General features: G+C 36.1%; 1 protein-coding gene across 1 annotated transcript in view; it reads left to right on the top strand.

Moving 5' to 3' along the window:
• Positions 1–18,496, top strand: part of BMT2 (base methyltransferase of 25S rRNA 2 homolog) — a 30,252-nt gene extending 11,756 nt beyond the window's left edge. Inside the window, exons 2-5 of the mRNA XM_058805479.1 lie at positions 551–692; positions 8,734–8,907; positions 12,287–12,401; positions 15,637–18,496. Of these exons, the coding sequence (XP_058661462.1) occupies positions 551–692; positions 8,734–8,907; positions 12,287–12,401; positions 15,637–16,266 (1,061 nt within the window). The 3' untranslated portion in view covers positions 16,267–18,496. The remainder of the gene's footprint in view (positions 1–550; positions 693–8,733; positions 8,908–12,286; positions 12,402–15,636) is intronic.
• The last annotated feature ends 540 nt before the right edge of the window (positions 18,497–19,036 follow it).

The raw sequence follows: 19,036 nt of genomic DNA, 5'->3' as shown, positions 1-19,036 counted from the left end.
CGAGAGATCAGCAAAGGAATTTGTCTGAGATTTCCTGATCATAGTTGATTTGATTCTTCAGTACTAGATGCTAATTTACTGGGCCTGGCTGGATTAGACAGCAATCAATGAGAGTTTGAATTTCTTTTTCAGTATACCCAAAGAAATCTATACTGTGGGTTTAACTTTCATGGCTTTTTCATGTAATGTCACCTACAGAACTTGCCATGGATGTGAATGCTAACAGAAACTTTTAAATCTTTCATTTCTAAAATTTTGTCGTGTTAAATGCTCATGCACAGAAACCTGAAAGCAAAACTTCCCAGGGACCTTAATGTCACAAACCAATGTACTGATATTTCTAGTTTCTCAAGTACCTGACAGCCCCTTCCTGCCCCAAAACTTGGAATTTTGTGTTTATGACTACAGAAAGGAGAATTTGTTTTTGTTATGTGCAGGTAAAGTAAGCTCTTGGTGCATTATGTAGGTTTAAACTGGACGGGGATTTTGCCATGGAGATAATGAGAGACTTTGTATCTGATGTGCAATTTTTTTATTTTGTTTTGTTTAGTGGGAGACTTTGATAAGATCTGGCGTGAGCACTGTGAGGATGAGGAAACGCTGTGTGAATATGCTGTGGCAATGAAAAACCTTGCAGATAATCACTGGGCAAAAACTTGTGAAGGGGAAGGCCGAATTGAATGGTGTTGCAGGTAAATAATGTATTTGAAACATGCAATTGCACACTTTTACTTGCAATTATTTATAATGCAAAGCTTAATTGTTTTTTACTTTTTGCCAATATTTAGCATTTGTCCTATAGCATATTAATAATTTATTGCTTTCTTAAAGAAATACCTTCTTAGTATTCCAGCTTACTAAGGAAATAGCTTTTTAAGTGTTTTGTTATTAGGTGATCCTGTTTTGAAGTATTTTCAGCAAACTATTTTTTCTCAAATACTGAAGCTGTTTGCAGATAAATCTATGAAGTAATTTTCCATGCTTCTGAACCTAAGCTGAATAAATGCAATGAGTGTAAGTGAAGTTTAATTTTCAGGGGTTTGGTTTGTTTTGTACATATAATAGTGTTTCATCTCTACATGCAGATCTCTGGTGCTTAATTTTCAGTTCTTAATCTCCTGTGACAGATTTTAACCCCTGTGAATATTGTTTTAAATGTGTTTGAAACTCTAAAATTCCTATTAGTCATAAACATCCAGTTTTTGTTGGGCTATCTGAATTGTCAAGTCATTAAATGAGGCACTAAACTATTTCAGTCCCTGAGGAAAATAAAAAGTAAAAAGAGGAGAGATGTTGGTCATTCAGAATTCCTGCATACAGTTGGCATCCAAGACATACCACAGTATCTGTACAGCAGAATAAAACAAAATGCTGCTGAGATTTAAATGGGAAGAGAATGTATCAATGGTCTTGCCATTGGGAAGGGAATGACTTCAGAAAACCAGAAAGTAATCTTGTGTGCCAGTCTGTAGCTCCTGCAGGTGAGTGTTGCAAAGTGCTGAGCAAAGAGCAGTAGATGTGGTATTGCTAAATTTAAATTCTCTTGAGCCCATAAAACAAAAAAGAGAGGAGGGAATTGACTGTGAGACTGTTGATCTTGGTGGCAGCTTAAGCTCTTCTGTGGCTTCTGGAGATGGAGCAAGTAATAATAAGCTGAGGTTTTCTCCCTGTGATAGACTGGTAAATATTTGAAAACTATTCCTTTACTTACCAATGTTTTATTCTTTAGCTTAGAAAAAGAAGCCATAGCTAAGTGTTTCTTTCTAGACACCTTTGTGGACTGCTTTGTGTATCTGTATCCCAATTACATGAGAGGTGTCTCAGTTATAAAGAACTAAGCCCAAAAATGGACTGAGGGTTTCAATGGCTTTGCAGGGATAAATCAAATAGATTTTATTGAGATTGTAGTAGACTCTCATTTATGCTATTGACTTTGTTTGGTGGGGGTTTGATATTTTGTTGGTTTTGGGTCGTTTGGCTTTTTTTGTTTTGTTCTTTTGTTTGTGTGCTTGTATGGTTTTTTTGTAATTGGTATGGCGCTGACTTTTGCTCCTTTGTGATCCCCTGCTGCCTATTTCTGTGTTCCAGGCTTCCTGAGTTGCTAGTTGTTTACTTGTATTTGTGCTATTCTTTACTTCTGTGGAAATGCTGGTACTTATATTTCTCTTTACTACATTACACTCCCTTGAATGATAATTGAATTCTAATAGTGCAATTTCTTGCAGCATCTTCCTCCCACCCTGCCCTGATTTGGCATCACTCTCAGATCATTTATGAGGAACTGAAACTGACCCACAGTTCAGGTTATCTGTAAAAAAATTAGTTGTACTGGACCCAGGGCATATTCCATTGAACATTGCTTGGTATTTTCTTACAATTTAATTGTCAGCTAATATTTGAAACATTTTAAATAGAGCTGTGTGTTACTTTTATTTCAGCTAAGCAGTAAGCATATAGCTTGTGGCAAGTTTGTCCATTATCCTGTAGGACAGGATAATGTTTCTTGTGGACAGTGATGACTTATATATAGAAGGTTTTGGGGCTCCCACTTGGTTTGTGTTATAGATCACTTACAGAGTAAACATTGAAGTAAATGTCCAATTTGGGCTTTGCAGCCTGAGCTCATATTAAGAAGAAAATCCACCCACTAAGAGATGCTAAAATGCTTTGTCTTGGTATAAAGCTTGAGATAAAGCACGTAGCTTTTCAGTTTGCAAACTCAAGGGATTGGGAGTCTTTACATTAGTAGAAAAAGAGAGAGTTCTTTTAACTTCTCAGATTATACAGAGGTCTGGATTGCTAAATACCAGAATATATCAGATTGACTTTGTGTTCTGCAATTTTTTGTTCCTTCTGACGGGCCCAAGATGTGTGCCACACAGGTGGCAGGTCCCATTGCTGTTACTCCGCCTTGTGCCCGGGTGCAGAATTGCATGCAAGAGAACTTGGCCTGAGACTTAGGTGAAAGCTTTTGCTCAATGCTTATTACTATGTTACCATGACAGCAGGAAGGTAGCTGTTTCATATTAGATGAATTTTAATTTGTGAGTGGAGTGCTGAAAATAGATTGGAAGCACCCGTGTATGTCTCCTGAAGAAAGAAGAGACTGCGTTTTGTTTTAACTTGAAGGACGATCTTTTCAGTGATCTGAAACGGAGAAGTGTTTTTTCCACTAGTTAAAAGGAAAAAAAAGTACAAAAGACTTTGAGTTTTTGTTCTTTCCTTCATTTTCCTTGTATTCTTCTAGGAACTGATAAAATAAATCAGATAGCATAGAATAATCACTAGAGAAGCTATGCATGCTTCTCAGGATCAAGAATAACAATTTTGTTTTTCTTTCAAAAGCCTTTTTGTTAAAGACACTGGGAAAAAATCTGATATTAACTCTTAAACCGGATGACATAAAACTTACTGTTTTACTTCTTCATTAGTGTTGATTTAAAGAACATGTATCCAGACTCCAGAAACTGTAAAAAATGGAAAGCAGTACCTGATAGACTGTGCTGGTGGCCATATGCTGAGTTGTATAGAGCCAATTTTGTTTATTGTTTCAGGAACACATTACAGAACTTTTAAGTGGGGAGAGGGATGGGGGAAGAGGGGTTAAAACTTTATCTGCTTTCAGATCCACATTTGTGATCCCCTGAGTGGTGGTGTAAAAAGCCTGGGCAACACTCAGCTGTTTCTTCCTTCCTTCCTTTATATACATTTAGAAAATTGAAAGCAAGTAGCAAGTGATATTTGCAAATTAACACTTCTGGTTCTCTTTCATTTACACTACAACACAAAACTTAAAACATATTAGGGTAATGTTTACTCTGAATAATTGTTGTAACTCTTTGATTTTTGCTGGCATACATAGGCTGGTGAACCTTTGTACACACAATGAATGCCAGCCTGTTCTGGTTCTAGTTAGAACAGAGTAAGCCAGACCAGCAGGTTTGCTTCTTTCTGTTGCTTTTGCCTCAGTGTTAAGACTTGTGTTGACTTGACTGGTTTTTTTAAAGAGAAAAAAATAAAATCTTCTAATTATCATGACAAAACACTATCTAGACCTGCACTTTTTTAAAAAGTCTTTTGACTGTTTAATGAGTAAAGAAATACAGTTCTGATGAAATTAATGACAGGTGAGTACAGAACTGTTTGGAAATATTTGCCAAGAATAGATGTGAGAAGCTTATCTTAAAAATGTGATTTACTGAGAAGGATTCTGTCAGAGTGTGTTTCTGTATCCATAACTAATTAATACTTTTATTAGCAGTCTGCTAGAGTAAAGTGTATTTATTAAATTTGGAAATGAGACCAAAGAGAGAGGAACTGTCACTCTGAGAGCAGAATTAAAATTATTGCAGTTATAAACTATACTGGACATTATCTACTATATTAAATATCAGCTCTACAAATAAAGGCCAGGGAATAATTGATTGTGTCAATCTTTCAAAAAACTATTTGGATTCTGAGTATGAAGTGGTCATGGGATGCTTTTGCAGTAGAGGCAAATATCATACTTAAGTGTGTTAATGAGATTGTCCACAAGATATGTAAAGTACTACTCTGACTTAATTTAGCATTGCTCTTAGCCAAAATACCACCTTGGCCACTGCATTTAAAAAATAACAAACAGCAGCTCAACTCCAAGAAAGATAAAGAAATTATCAAAAGCCTTCTATTTTTTCCACAAAAGCCTTGGTGTTCTTTTCTAGAAACTGGAGCTGTCTGGTCAAAAGAAGAGAAGGCCAAGTAATCTGTTAGAGGATCTTTGAGAATAACAGATCTCTGCTAGAACTGGAAAGCTGATCCTGTTTAATAGGAAGATTAAATGAAGGAGTGTTTGCAAGTCCCTTCCACAGTGTTTTGCAGGTTTTTTTGATGATTGCAATTAGTTGAGCAATTCACTGCAAGGAGAATGGAACTGAGGAAGGTGGAAGAACCAGCAGGAGGGGAACCATTTTAAATGGGACAGGACAATGTTCAATGTTCACATTTATATGACAGTCTTAACTTTTTGCTGTTAAACACATTGTTTGCTAATGATAGTAAATTGTGAGGAGCTGTTAACTCCCTTGAATGCAGATAGGCTCTCCAGAGAAACCTCAACAAATTAGAGGGCTGGGCAATCACAAACTGTATGAATTTTAACAAACACAAGTGCCAGATTCTGCACCTGGGATGGGGCAACCCTGGATGTAAGGATGGACTGGGGAATGGCATCCTGGAAAGCAGCACCGTAATGGGAGCTGGGGCTCCTGGTCGATGGCCAGTTGAATGTTTGATTAACAAATCATATGTATCATATTGGCTTTTTCTGATTTTTGTGTCCAACCCAAATGGCAGACAGCGGGGGAGTCAACTGGAACTGGTTATTTATCATTTGATATTTGAAATACGGAAAATTAGTTTCACTGAGGAAATACAAAGATTTTATTTTTTTATTTCTTTTTTAAAGCAAAGACATTAACTTCACACTTCATCCAGAAACCTAATGTGTCACTCATCTAGGAAACTGAAACCGTTTAGACCTGAAATATTTATTTTGCAGTTTGTGTGAACTGTAGCAAGTGTCAGCTCAGATAGCATTTACATTGCACAATTCTTCACAAGCAGTTGTGTTAATTGTAGAGCTAATATTGTGTAATCACAGACTGAATGTTTGTCAGTTAAAAATGGAGCTGTGTCAGATTTTAGAATTATAGATTCCTTCATTTTTGCTTTGTAGATAATTGAGATGCTCTGTTTCTTACTTGAGACAGTTGTTAAATGTAGAGTCTTTTATAACTGCAGACTCAAAACCAGGGTGATCAGTGATGGCTTTAATGGCTGTGAAGTTCAACATCTGGCTGCATCAGCACATTACCTTGGGGTAAACTACAGAGTGCATTATTTCTGCTAGCTGCCAGTGCAGTGAGTGCCCATGTGCTTGCTGCTACCCCACAGGAAGTGTGAAGGTCACTTCTACAGGAGGAGTACATAGGCAACTCCTCTGAGAGCTCAGGAGCCAAAAGGGCAACAACATGTGGTAATCGTGCCAGAATGACTGTGACATCAGAAAAGTGTAAAGGGAGGATAACCCTCAGTGGCTATGAAGTGCAGTGTGATCTGAGGTTTTTTTTGGGATTTGGTGGATTTGGCTGGGGTTCCTTGGTACCCTGTGGTACTGCACCAGTATGCAGACCCTGGGATCTGAATGTGAAGAATGGTATCCATTCTTGGGCCTTCCTGTGGCATTGGCCAGTTGTCCACCAGGGAAAATGAAAAAGTAGGAGATGCTTCTCTTTGTTGTTAACTTGGTAGTGTCTTATGTGCAAATGAGGAAGGTCTGTTGTGAAACATACAGAATCATGAGAACTCAGTTGACATGGTTAGAGGTAGAAAGATGGATGAAACACTCATTTGCATCAGTACCAAGAATGAGGAAGAAATGGCTTCTCAGTGACAAGATGAATTGGCACTTTACAAGTAGGTGGTTCTCCCGTGCCATTAAGTGTTAAGCTGGGTAGCATACCAGATTCTAGGGAATTAAAAGGTTGATAACATGAATAGTTGAGAAGAAAAAGAAAACATTCCTCCAAGCTTGAGAATTCTCTCATGTCTTGCATGTCGGTGCAACACTACTTAAACTGCTGTTGATTCTGGATGTTTTAAGATGCATAATGAGAAAAAAAGACTTAGAATAAAAATAGAGACTACAGGGTGCTAACAAAGTGGTGCAGTAGCTGATAAATGGACAAAATTTTTTTTCTTTTCAAGCTTCATTTCTTGGACTAATTGATACACAGAACTAAATAGTTCTAAATTGATCATGTGCTTATAAATAAATAATTTAATTAGTATACCAGCAGTAATGCAAGTGTTTTTTTCTGGTGTTCTCATTTGTTTATTGATCTCCTTAAAATCTTTTTCCTGCTAAGTGACTGGCTTGTTATACTTAGTTTTAGAGTTGTTGTCTTTCCATATGTGCAGCCTCTAATGGGTGAAGTTGCTATAATTTTGCAGTCTGTATGTCTGGTAGTATTGCAACCTAGACTGAAGCATCTGTCTTATGAGGAAAGGCTGAGGGATTTGGGCCAGTTCAATCTCAAGAAGAGACAATGGAGAGGGGACCTCATCAGTGTCTATCAATATCTGAAGGGAGGGTGGATCCAGGCTCTGCTTGGTCATGCCAGCCAGTGGGACAAAAGGCAACAGGCAGAAACTAATACACAGAAGTTCTACCTGAAACAGAGGAAGAAGTTCTTTGTTCTGCAGGTGACTGAGCACTGGAACAAACTGCACAGAAAGGTAGAATCTTCCTCACTGAAAATATTCCAGAACCCTGTGGATGCAATCCTGTGCCATGTGCTCTGGGATGACACTAATTGAGCAGGAAGCTTGGATCAGATGACCCTCTGAGGTCCCTTCTAACCTGACCCATTCTGTGATTACACAGAATTTCTGACTCAAGGCACTTCTTTCCTACCTATCTTGGGGTAAAGTTATTTCTAACTGTGCCTGTTTGTGTATGTTTCCATCTAAGAAACTCAGTGCCACTCCAATGACTTTTTTTTTTGTTGTCCTTCACATCTTATGTGATGAAGAGACTGGGTATATTTGATGCCTAAAATATCACCAAACCTTAGATTAGCCGTGTGTATTCCAAGTCTTTGTCACTATTTGTGATTTAAATGCACCATTTTACCAATGTGTCCATCCTTAAATCTTTGATGTGGAGTGTCATTATCTTGTTCCTGCTTTGTATAAGATATTATTAAACTACACTTGAATTTACTTTTTGTGGAATGTTCCTTCAAACTTCTGCAGTTTTGGTAGAGGAAAATGGTGTGAATTTCAAGAAAGCACCATAAAAATGAGTTGTTCACAAAAGATTATTCAAACAAGGGTTATTTCTGTTGAAATTTTCTTGCAAATACTTGGATGGCAGATTTAATTTATCTGAATTGTGCAGGGTGAATCCGGCTTTTTAATTTCACAGCAACAATTTTTTCCAGTTATATTTTGTGGATGAAATTCAGTTTTTCTTAAACACAGTGCTTGCTTCTCATACACTAATGCTGACTACTGATTGAAGAATACAAGTGCTGTTTAACTTCTTTTGTAACATTAATTTCTTTAAACTGGCTAATATTTCTGTTCAAATATGATTAATTATTTTGTTCTAGTTCCTCTAAGAAAAATAAGTAAATATGGGGAAAAACTGAAAGCTAAAATAAGTCTTTGACAGGAATACAGCTGCTGTCTGTTATTTAAAAAATGTCCAGTCAAACTCAATTAAAATGAAAATGTAAGTTTGGGCATAAATCTGGATTAGGTTTCTTTTCCCCTAGTTTATGTGCCAGCAAGAAACACATTTCAAAACCTTGTGTTGACAGGGAGCTAGTTCATAACTCTTTGCACTGTACTGGAGAGCTGAGCTGAAGTTTACCTTCTGGTGATGTTCTGACAAGAATTCTGCTGTCTTACTCTAAATGTCTATCCAGATTAAAAAAACCTTAAATGTATACTCAGCTGTGACTTATGACATAATTTGGGGGGAAAAACCCACCAACCCACCACTCATACTGTTGGATGTATCACATCTTTTTTTAAAGTTGATTTACCAAATTTGAAATAAAACTTAGATTTGTTTAAAAGTTGACAGCACTTGATCTCTTAACCCTCTGGTATGTCTCTTAGCTGTAATAGCGACTAACAAGAGCATTCAGTTTTCCTGGGGAATTTTTCTTTTTGTCTTTTCAGTGTATGCCGAGAATATTTTCAGAATGGTGGAAAAAGAAAAGCACTTGAGAAAGATGAAAAAAGAGCACTTCTTGCTTCTAAAACCACTCCAGCTTTAAATGTTCCTCAGACTCCCAAGATTGAAGATCCTTTGCCAAACTTTGGCTTGACAAATCATGAAGCTGTGACAGAAGAGTAAGTTTTACATGTTTTGACTTTTTTTCCCCTTTTTTGAGTGTTAAAACTTACCCTGATGTCCTTTACCCAGAACATGTTCGATCAGTCTGATTTATTTTTAATAGCTAAGAAAGGCAATTTTCATGTGAATATATACATTTCAAGAGCTGTTTATGTTGTAGTATATTTTGGTGAATGCCATAAAAAATTGCTTGAGAATGACAACTTAGTCATCTTCATTTTAGTGCTAAAGCAATTTCACTTTAGTATGTCATTGGTGTGCAGTGCAATTTATATTAAACCTTGAGGTGAAATAAGGGAGATGTTAATTAAGTTAGAATCTAATGGCTGTTCAGCACTGTTGAAAAGTCAATTGCTTATGTAAGTACTAAGTGCCAAATGTAAATATCAGAGTACTTAAAACTTTCTCTTCATAAATAATTGCAGAGAAACTCTTGATTCCAATTACACACTTCAAAAGCAATTTGGAATTACAACCCTTAACTTTTAATGTACTAGCTTCCTGATGACTGGCTCTGCAGAACTTGTAGTATCCTTGAGGTATTTTCCAAACAACAGTTTTAATTTTGTTTGTGACCTTCACTCAAGCAAGAATTTTATTTTTGGTATCCAAGACCAACTTTATTATTTCTGAAGTCCCACCCTCCATTTTTTTTCCTAAATAATGTGTCATGTTTGTGACTATTCATGTGTGATGGAAAAAAAATCATATTTTGCAAGTACAGTGAAATAATGAATGCATAAGCATAGAATCTATAAAAGTTATACTTATTGTTTCATATTCTTTATAGTTTAGTTCTTAGAACTTCCTCCAGTAGTGTTTTTTCTATTGTGTAAAGAGGTTTTTTCCTTTATTGTAGAATGTCTGCTGTGATCAGCACTTACTTCAAGCTAGGTGTAGGATAAGTTAGGGAAAGAATGACATGTTACTAAATGTTATTAGTAGCTATGTCTGTCCTTAGGAGCTGGTGTCTTCTGTGTCTTTCATGTTTGTTTAAATCAATAGGTTTGATGATCATATTTACTTTAAAGCTCTCTAGCAGTGGGAGGCATTGTCAGGATAAAGCATTGGTTCTCTCTTTGCATCTCTTTGGTCTCTCTTTGATCTCTGTCTCCATACTTTCTGCAGGTAATAGTGGCTGTTGCAGAGCTAACTTCACCTGCTTTCTTGCTACCAGTTGTTTGTAGCCTTCCCTTTTGTTATAATGTGTACAGAAAGAAGTTAATAGACAAGTTTTATAAATTATTTTAAAGTATTTGTTAGTATAGTGAGTGCTGATGATTTTTATTTTCATTCTCAGAAGTTTAAAAATATACACATGTCGTAAGACATACCTGGCAAAGGCAGGTTTTATAATATCTACCTGAGTAAGCTACAAACGGTAGTAAGTTCTTAGTAGCCATATAGACTTTGAACAACAAGGCATAACTGGTCTAAGTTACTGCCCAGAGAAATCAAAATTCCTTTTTTTTTTTTTCTTGATGCCTTGCAGAAGAAATTACAGAGTTTATCAGAAAGAAAATGGATTGTGTATTACATAAAACAGAGATCTCTCCTGAAATGCTTTAGCATGGAGCTTCACTGCTCTGTAGTGAAGTCTGAAAGTTGGTACAGGGGATACGGGGAACCCACAGAGTGTTCAAACACTGTCACTCCATTCTGGTCATGTAGCACTACAACAGTGTGGGGTTGTCTATCGGTATGACTAAGCCTGTGACTCTTTGTTTTACTCTGGTAGGTGTGAAGACAATTATTCTGTTCATCCCACATATAATCCTCTCTCAAGTAATTTATAAATATATATAAATAAGGCCGTTTTTGTAAATAGGAAGACAGAATGCATCATAGTGATCTTTTCTCTGTACCATAGGTGAAGTGACTGTCCTGGAAATTAGAGGCTTCTGGGATTTGCTGCTTCATTTCAATCTGTATAAGTATTTCATTGAACACTTTAAAGGGAACATGTTTAGATCTCTAGAGGCTCTCTCTTTTTCATGGGAAGTCCTGTCTGCACCGTAGTATCCAGTTTTCTCTTGTTATGCTTCCTGTGGTCCCATGTGTCCATTGATTTGATCTTACCATATTAGACTCTCATATAGAATGTAAGCATTCATGCAGGCATACATTTTTGTGTTTGAGTGAGGAGGGATCTGCCATTAGTGCCTCCATTTGCTAGACAAGGAAATACACTGGTCTGAGAAACCACAAACTACCCTTATGTGGGAAAAGATCTCTGATTTGACTTCCAGCCATGTTTGTGATTTATGGCTACTAGGATCTGCCTACACAGTGTCCAAATTCCTGTTCCAAGTCTGGAAAAATTGTTGCTTTCATCTTCATTCTGTACACTCAGTACTGATTGACTTAGGAGGCAGCTTGGTAATGTTTGCAGCTTTAGCTTAAAGGTAATTGTTGCACTCTTTGCCTTGGTCATGGTGGTATTTTGAGAGAAGTGTGCCCTGGATATCTTCTGTTCTATGCAAAAGCAAAATGTTTAAATTTGCCATTATTTTGCCAAATGCATCAAGATGTTTTATCTTGCTTTTCCAACATCCTCTCTCTGGTAGGTTACTGGGAATCTAGAAGGAGCCCAGATCTCTTACTGCTGCTGAGGCTTTTCTTTCCTTTCTGCTTTGTTGTTGCTATGAGTATAGCCATGGCTTGGTTTGACTGCATTGGCCCTGCACCTCTGTTTCTGAAAGTTTTTTGCAGTTATCTGTCTCTCCAGGGCTGAGCCTTTCCCAGAAACATGACAAGTTACATTTTGGAGATGCCAGTTGGTTTTGGCTACAGAAACTTGAAGCAAAAAACATTTTATTTTTGAAATGTTATTAGCATTCTCATCTTTGTGAAGTCCCTGTGAAAGCTGTGACTTTGTTTGCCTCTGTTAATGGATTTTGGATATTCCAAGATGTTACAAATCATCATGGAATTTTTTTAGATTGCAGCCCTGTAAATGGTGCTGTTTATGTAGTTGTTGTCTGTTTCCCTTTTCAACTCATGAAACTTTAATTCTGGTGTCCAGTGTGACTTCAAAATCAATAAATACTACAAAGTTAAGTGAGAAACACAAAACATTATGAGAGTCTGTCTAGTAGACACACAATTTGCCATTTTATTTACTTGCTACAAGTGCAAAAGTGCATAGTTTATTGCACCTTCTCTGAACAAAACTCTTCTGCTTGAGGACCACCTGCTTTTATTGATGGATCTTGGTTCTTTAGGTAACTCAGCAATTGAAGTAAGGCATTCACCTCTATCAGTCACTGCTGTGGTGTTCTCTGAGAATCTTTTGTATTAATTGCCTGAAATTGTAACTCAGAATACAGCTTTAAAAGTTACATTTGATAAAACTTAATTCTTGCTGCTTCTTAGGTTCCTTCACTCCCTGGGGAAGATCAGATTACTTGATGTTGGTAGCTGCTTTAATCCATTTCTGAAGTTTGAAGAATTTCTGACAGTTGGCATAGACATTGTTCCAGCTGTTGAGGTATGTAATGTATGCTGTATTTAGTATAAACTTGATCCTCAAATTTGTGGAATGCCTCAAAATAACTGTAAAAGAGTATGTTTAATACTTACACACTTTTTAAATATTTGCTTTAGTAGGAACTAAACACTACATCCTTTTCCATGAACAGGCTCTAAAGTCCTAGTTGTGTTTTCTTTTAAAAATACAATTTTTTCCCAGAACCATGCCTTTATAATGGCATTATTAATCTTTAAAATCTGAAAATTTTAGTAGCCATCTTTTAACGATATTTCAGATGACTCCTTGGATCTCAAAAGGTATAAATAACAATTAAGTAGGCTTGTGCTTAGACAAGAGCTTCTCAGAAGCTGCATTCACTGACAGAAGGAAGTGATCAGTGACTGTATTTGGTGAGATTTTCTGGGGAGATTTAGTATTCAGACGTGCACTATAAGGGAGCATTTATGTTTATTGCTAGAAATATTTTTGAGCTTCCAAAATCCAGAGGACAAATTTATCGGCATATTTGGGGTAAATTACTTTGTTTTCCCTAGGCAGTAAGGTTCTCAAATGCCTGAATTCTGCTGTAATTATATCTTCTTTCTGTCTTTTGCTCTTGACCCAATTTCTGTCAGCACTAATTGCATTTATCAACCATGCAAAAGGATAAAGTGGAATAAATATGTTTAAAAAAGACACAGAAATACATTCCTGAGAAAAAACAGAAAAGCATTTGACTATACACACCTTGACTACTTACAGTTAAAAATCAGGCTCTATTAAAATCTGTGGCTTAAGGTAACCCTCTTTAGAAGTGAAGAGGTGAAAAGAAGTATACAGGTGAAAAAATACAGTTAACTGGAAAGTAATGTTCTCTTATATGCTGCAGTGTGATTTACATGCTAAATGCCTGGTAGTTTGTTGTTGTTACCATATTTAGTCCATTAACACCTCATTTGTATTTATGCATATATGCTGAGAGATACTGAAAGATTCTTTAAAAATTTGAGCCTGATAAATTGCTTTTAAAAGCAATTCAATGTTAGTTCTGTCTAAAACACAAACTTTGAGTAGATTTTGTCTTGCCTACTTTGAAACACAGGCATCATGATTACTTTCCACCACTTTGGAGGCTGTAGGACTGTAAAGGGCTGTTGGGCATGACACAGGAGGTAAAAAAGACACATGCCACTGAAATAGGAGCCTGTGGCATTTAAAATGGTAATGCATGGCAAGTGAATTTCTAGCTATGATACATAGATCCTCAGTGTCTACATCTCAGGTTCTAAGTTCTAATTACAGTCAGTGAAGATCTACTAGAAATAGTCAAACCTAAATATCTGCTGTTCTTTGATGGTGAGGTGAATTGGGTCACTGTGTATTGACTAATTCTCCAGTGACTATAATGGCAGATACCTAACATTATATGAGTTGAACCTAAACATTATTTTTTGAGTATGCCTAGTTAATATTTTTCTGTCTACTAGTCTGTTGTTCTGCTTTCCTAAGAAAGCTACATGTCTTCTCATGAAAATCAATTTAAATGTGCAGTGACCAAAACCTTTATTGGGAAAAGTCCTGAATGCAATTTCTGTGTACTAACCAGTTCTTTAGATTCTCTCCCAGCAGAAGGGAACAGTAAGATAATTGATTTCTGGTTGTCTGACATGGTTAGTACCACAGCTCCATGGGAGGAGCTCCCAGAGTGCTAATGTACAAGTGGTGACACACATGCTTGCTCTGGGCCTGTCTCAGGCTCACCAACATCTTTGATTATCTTGGATCCTTTGGTTTGCTCAGGGCACCTTGAAGCCTGGCTAGCGAGTGTTCTTGGAGGGACAGGGAGTACAGTGTGAGCAGTCAAATGCATCTGCTAGAATAAGCTTCGTCCTACCTCCAAAACAGAATTAATGAGCCCTATGTACTGAAGATGACTCCTCTTTGAGCTGCATCAGCACCATAACCTTCTGAATAAATTTATCTCTTAAGGCCAGAAGTTGCCTGGGCTGATTTAAGGGTTTTGGAATAACAACCAGGGGTTAATTATGGTAGTTAATGTAATCTCCTGACTTGAAAAAAATTATTTTGAGAAGTTGTGGTAAAAGCTGAAAAGAAAATAAACTGGTAAAAATTTCTGATTTAGCAGATTTCTTAGGTGAGACCCTAAAGTACCTTTTAAAACAAATTGAAGCACAGAGGCTTCTTACAAAGCCAGTTTCTTAAATAATGTTGATCAGAGGGTTAAATAGTTCTTTCCTTAATAAAAAAATGTCATCCACCTTCATATAGAAATGCTTTGGATATAGACTAAGTACCTGAGTAATACTTCAATTAATTTGGAGGAATAAGAAGGATATAATTGTGGAAATACAAGGAAGGGAACTGAAATGTTAGTTACGTAACTAAAGCATAAATGTCTTCAAAAGTTTTAGAATCTCTGTTTCACATACAGAGAATGCAAACTGTTGAATATGGAAATATATTTCCATTGATGGGTTTTGGGTTTTGAGAGAGAGGGAAAATGCTTACCAAGAAAAGATTAATATTTTCTTTAGTTAAGCAGCATGCACTCACTTTCTGGTGTCCTGGGGTAAAGTACACTGAGGGAAACATGCATTATTAGATGGTAGGAGGATAGAAACTGAGACTGGCATGTGCAGCAGATGCTGTCTTGGAGTAAATATAGTCTGAGACAAAAAAAAAAAGTAAAAAAGAGGTGGAAGGGTACTGGAGTTAAAAATTAGAATATATATATTGATACTTGAGCGTCCCTTCCAACTCAGAATATTGTGTGAAATATCTGTGCAAATTATCCACATAAGTAGGTTTGTGTTCTTAAATGTCAGTAGATGCACTGATAACTGTTCTTTTAGTGTCTGTGAGGACTTAAACATTAGTTCAAGACTTGTATATCAAAAGTTCAGTAGCAGATTTGTCCTAAGGTGATTACAGATTCCACTTGAAACATACCTTAGTCCTGAAATTGTCTTTAACATTATTTCTGCATTACTAATTTGTGTTTCTCCTCTACTCAGAAATGCAGCCTAAATTGTTTTTTTTCAACTGTATATGTGTGACCATTAACTTTTTAACTCTTTAAGTAAAGTTAGTAAAGTTTACTCTTGAGTAAAGTTAGCGCGTCACTCTGAACAATCAGTTTTAAGGGAATAATTTATTTTTCTGTGGATTTTGGTTGTATTTGCTCTTTAAACTAACCTTGATATTTGGTTTTCTGTTTTTGTCACTCCACCAGAGCGTATACAAATGTGACTTCCTAAATCTTCAAATTCAGCAACCTCTTCAACTGGCACAAGATGCTATAGATGCCTTTCTTAAGCAACTGAAAAATCCCATTGATTCTCTACCTGGAGAACTGTTCCATGTTGTCGTTTTCTCACTCCTTCTTTCTTACTTTCCATCACCCTATCAACGATGGATATGCTGCAAGAAGGCACATGAACTTCTGGTATTAAATGGCTTATTGCTTGTAATAACTCCTGATTCATCTCATCAGAATCGCCGGGCCATGATGATGAAAAGCTGGAAAATTGCCATAGAGTCCTTGGGTTTTAAACGCTTCAAGTATTCCAAGTTTTCTCACATGCACCTGATGGCATTTAGGAAAACTTCCCTGCAAACAACAAGTGACTTAGTTAGCAGGAACTACCCAGGGATGTTGTATATCCCACAGGATTTCAACAGTATAGAGGATGAGGAGTACTCCAGCACTGCCTGCTACGTTCGGTCAGACACAGAGGATGAACAGCTAGCTTACGGTTTTATGGAGCTGCCTGATGCTCCCTATGACTCAGACTCTGGAGAAAGCCAGTCTAGTTCTATTCCTTTCTATGAGCTAGAAGATCCTATATTGCTTCTGAGTTAATGTAGTCGATGAAATGCCCTTTCAGTCAAACTTCTTGCTTAACTAATTTTGCTATACTAACGTGGGCTCAACACAGAAAAAATGGTTTGCATAAAGAAAATGCAAAGGTTTACAGAGTTTGCTATTTTTTTCTACTTTTGAATTTTAAAATTTATTCTTGTATGAAAGTGAAAAAATACAAGTTTTATGCAAATGACTCATGTCATAGCATAAATTGCTGTTACTTTCTTTAGATTTGTATCACTATTTTTTTTTTCCAGAAAGGTACCATTCTTTTCTTTAGTGCTGTGAAGTGTGAATTCTATTTAATTTGTTAAATGTTGTTTCAGTATTTTAACTCAATGTGGTTGAGCTTAAGGCACTGGAGTTGGTGGGCTTCTGAGAAGTATATGTAGGAAGAAATAACTTGCACTTTAATTAAATGTGCAGATAGGTTAAGACACTTGGTTGCAAATGTCCTTTCTTAATTATGGAACAAAACTTTTTTTCTTCCAAAATTTGTTTCACTCTGGTTAAGCCTGGGCTGGAGAAACAATAATGCTTGCACATTTGACTTTGTTTATTGCAGCCCTTGTGACGTGACACCAAAACACTGGAATATATGCATCCATAGTTCTACATACTGTGTAATTTCATTGCATAACTAGCAATTTCTGAAGAGGCTTTTCCCCCAGAGGAGTATGGTACGTCTAGACAATTATGTTTCACTTCAAAGCTGGAATATGTTTTGCAGTTTTATGAGTATACAAGCACTAATGTGTATCAGTATTTGCCCAACTATGGTGTTCTGTATTCTTTTCCAACTGGGTTTTTTGGGGGACAGAGTGGGTTTTGTCTTTTTTTAAAAGTAAATTATTTATGCATTTTAAAAAGAAACAGCTTTTTCATGAACTGTCCTTATTTGTAGACAGGGTCTACAAACTGATTTTGTAAGAAGGAACATAACTCTACAAGTTTTTCAAGGATACACATATTTGCATAAAGCCATGTAATTCAGACCACACACAAGAATTTAACACATGCTTTTTGTTTGCTTATTAGGACCCAGCTGACTTCTGTTCAGTTCAATAAAAACTCCATAGCTGACTGAAAATTGGTCTGCACTGTAAAGGGATTAAACATCCATTTTTAAATCTATTAAGTTTTTAACTTGTGTAGTGAACCTGTGAGTTTTTGCAGGAAAAATAAATTCTGTTCAGTGGTTAAAAAAGAGGATTCATTATTAGTTTAGCTTAGGTTTTCCTCCATTTAAAAATAATGGCCAGAATTTTCAGATTTGGATGTTAGGCTCTTAAATCTATATGTAAGTGCCTAGTTGTAAATTATTATAACTAGGTGCCAGATCATGATTTATTTTGGACTTCTGAAAATTGGTAAAAAAATACTAATACAGTTTCTCAGGCTATTATGATCTTACAAGATGAAATATCTTCCATTAAACTGCCACCTTGTATTTATAATATGAAAGTTGCTAGATAAATTGAAGTTGTAGTGTGGGGTTTACATTGCTTGCTACAAAAATGAAACTTACTCCTTCCATTGAAGTTTTGCACTGAATATGTCACAGTTTGTCCTACCTGTTTTTCTTTTATAGTATTTCCTACATAGAGTAATCACATTGGTCCAGCTTACACTCAGTTGTGATCTGGACTGTGGTGCTGTATTCTTTAACATAAGCTTTTTGTCTCTTCTTAACTTTAAAGCATTCCCAAATTCCTAATTCAAATTTATTATTCAATCTGAATGATAGAGTTATACAAACCAAGCAGTTATACTGTGATGTGTAAAAAGAAAAAAAGAATTAAGGTTAGACATACAAGAGTCATGGTTCACTTGTTATTTTTTGTTACAGAGAATACTTCTCTAATGAAGTACACAATGGCTTCAAAATTGGCTTTTAGTATTTTCATTCAAATGTTTGTCATTGAAAGCCTTTCTTCCCAATTAACCACTGGTTCCAGCAGTGCTCATGTTAAAATATTGCTGCTGTAAATTCAGCTCTTTATGGGAGGTTAGTAAGTGCATTCTTCAAAGTATACATAATATTTTAACTGATACTCTGTTAGAAACAGTACACCATCAAACATATGTTGGCATTGATTAGTGTAAATTGGTTTGTGATTCATACACCAAGAAGTGCAATTCAGATGAAGATTTACCCCCCCCAAATAGCTTAAATACTAAGGTTTAAAGTTTAATCCTTTTTGAGAGGTTGGTGACAACATTGTGGTTTAGGGACCTGAGATTGATAACAGCTTGGTTTTCTTGCTGATCATTCTGAATGCCCAAAGTGGGTTTATTGGTTATTTGGTTTTGTGGGTTTGTGGGTTTGGGTTTTTTTTGGGTTTTTTTTTGTTTTGTTTTTTTTTTTTTTTGGGTTGGGTTTTTTTGGGGTTTTTTTGGTTTTTTTTTTTGTTTTTTTGGGGTTTTTTTTGTTTGGTTTGTATTGGTTTTTTTTTCACAAGGGACAGTAGATGGTGGTGAAGGAGGAAAGTGTGATTTACATAAATACCTACATTTCCCTTAGTAATAAAGTGGTGATATCAGGAGTTGTTGTATATTTGGCTTTGGTGCAAGAATATTATTTCTAGGTTATGAAATATTTGAAAATTATGACTGTGCAAGGTGCTGGAGAAGAAAAAGAAGAAAACGTGTTGGCATCTCTGTTGTCTTTTATGTCACTACTTTTGTGAACAAAGCACATTTATTAAAAAAAATTTGAAAAATCGAAAACATGTTTTAAAATTCTTGGGGATTCAGCTGTTGTCTT

This window comes from Ammospiza caudacuta, chromosome 5 (genome assembly GCF_027887145.1).
Source record: "Ammospiza caudacuta isolate bAmmCau1 chromosome 5, bAmmCau1.pri, whole genome shotgun sequence".
NCBI lineage: Eukaryota > Metazoa > Chordata > Aves > Passeriformes > Passerellidae > Ammospiza > Ammospiza caudacuta.
This window is presented reverse-complemented; position numbering and strand designations above follow the sequence as displayed.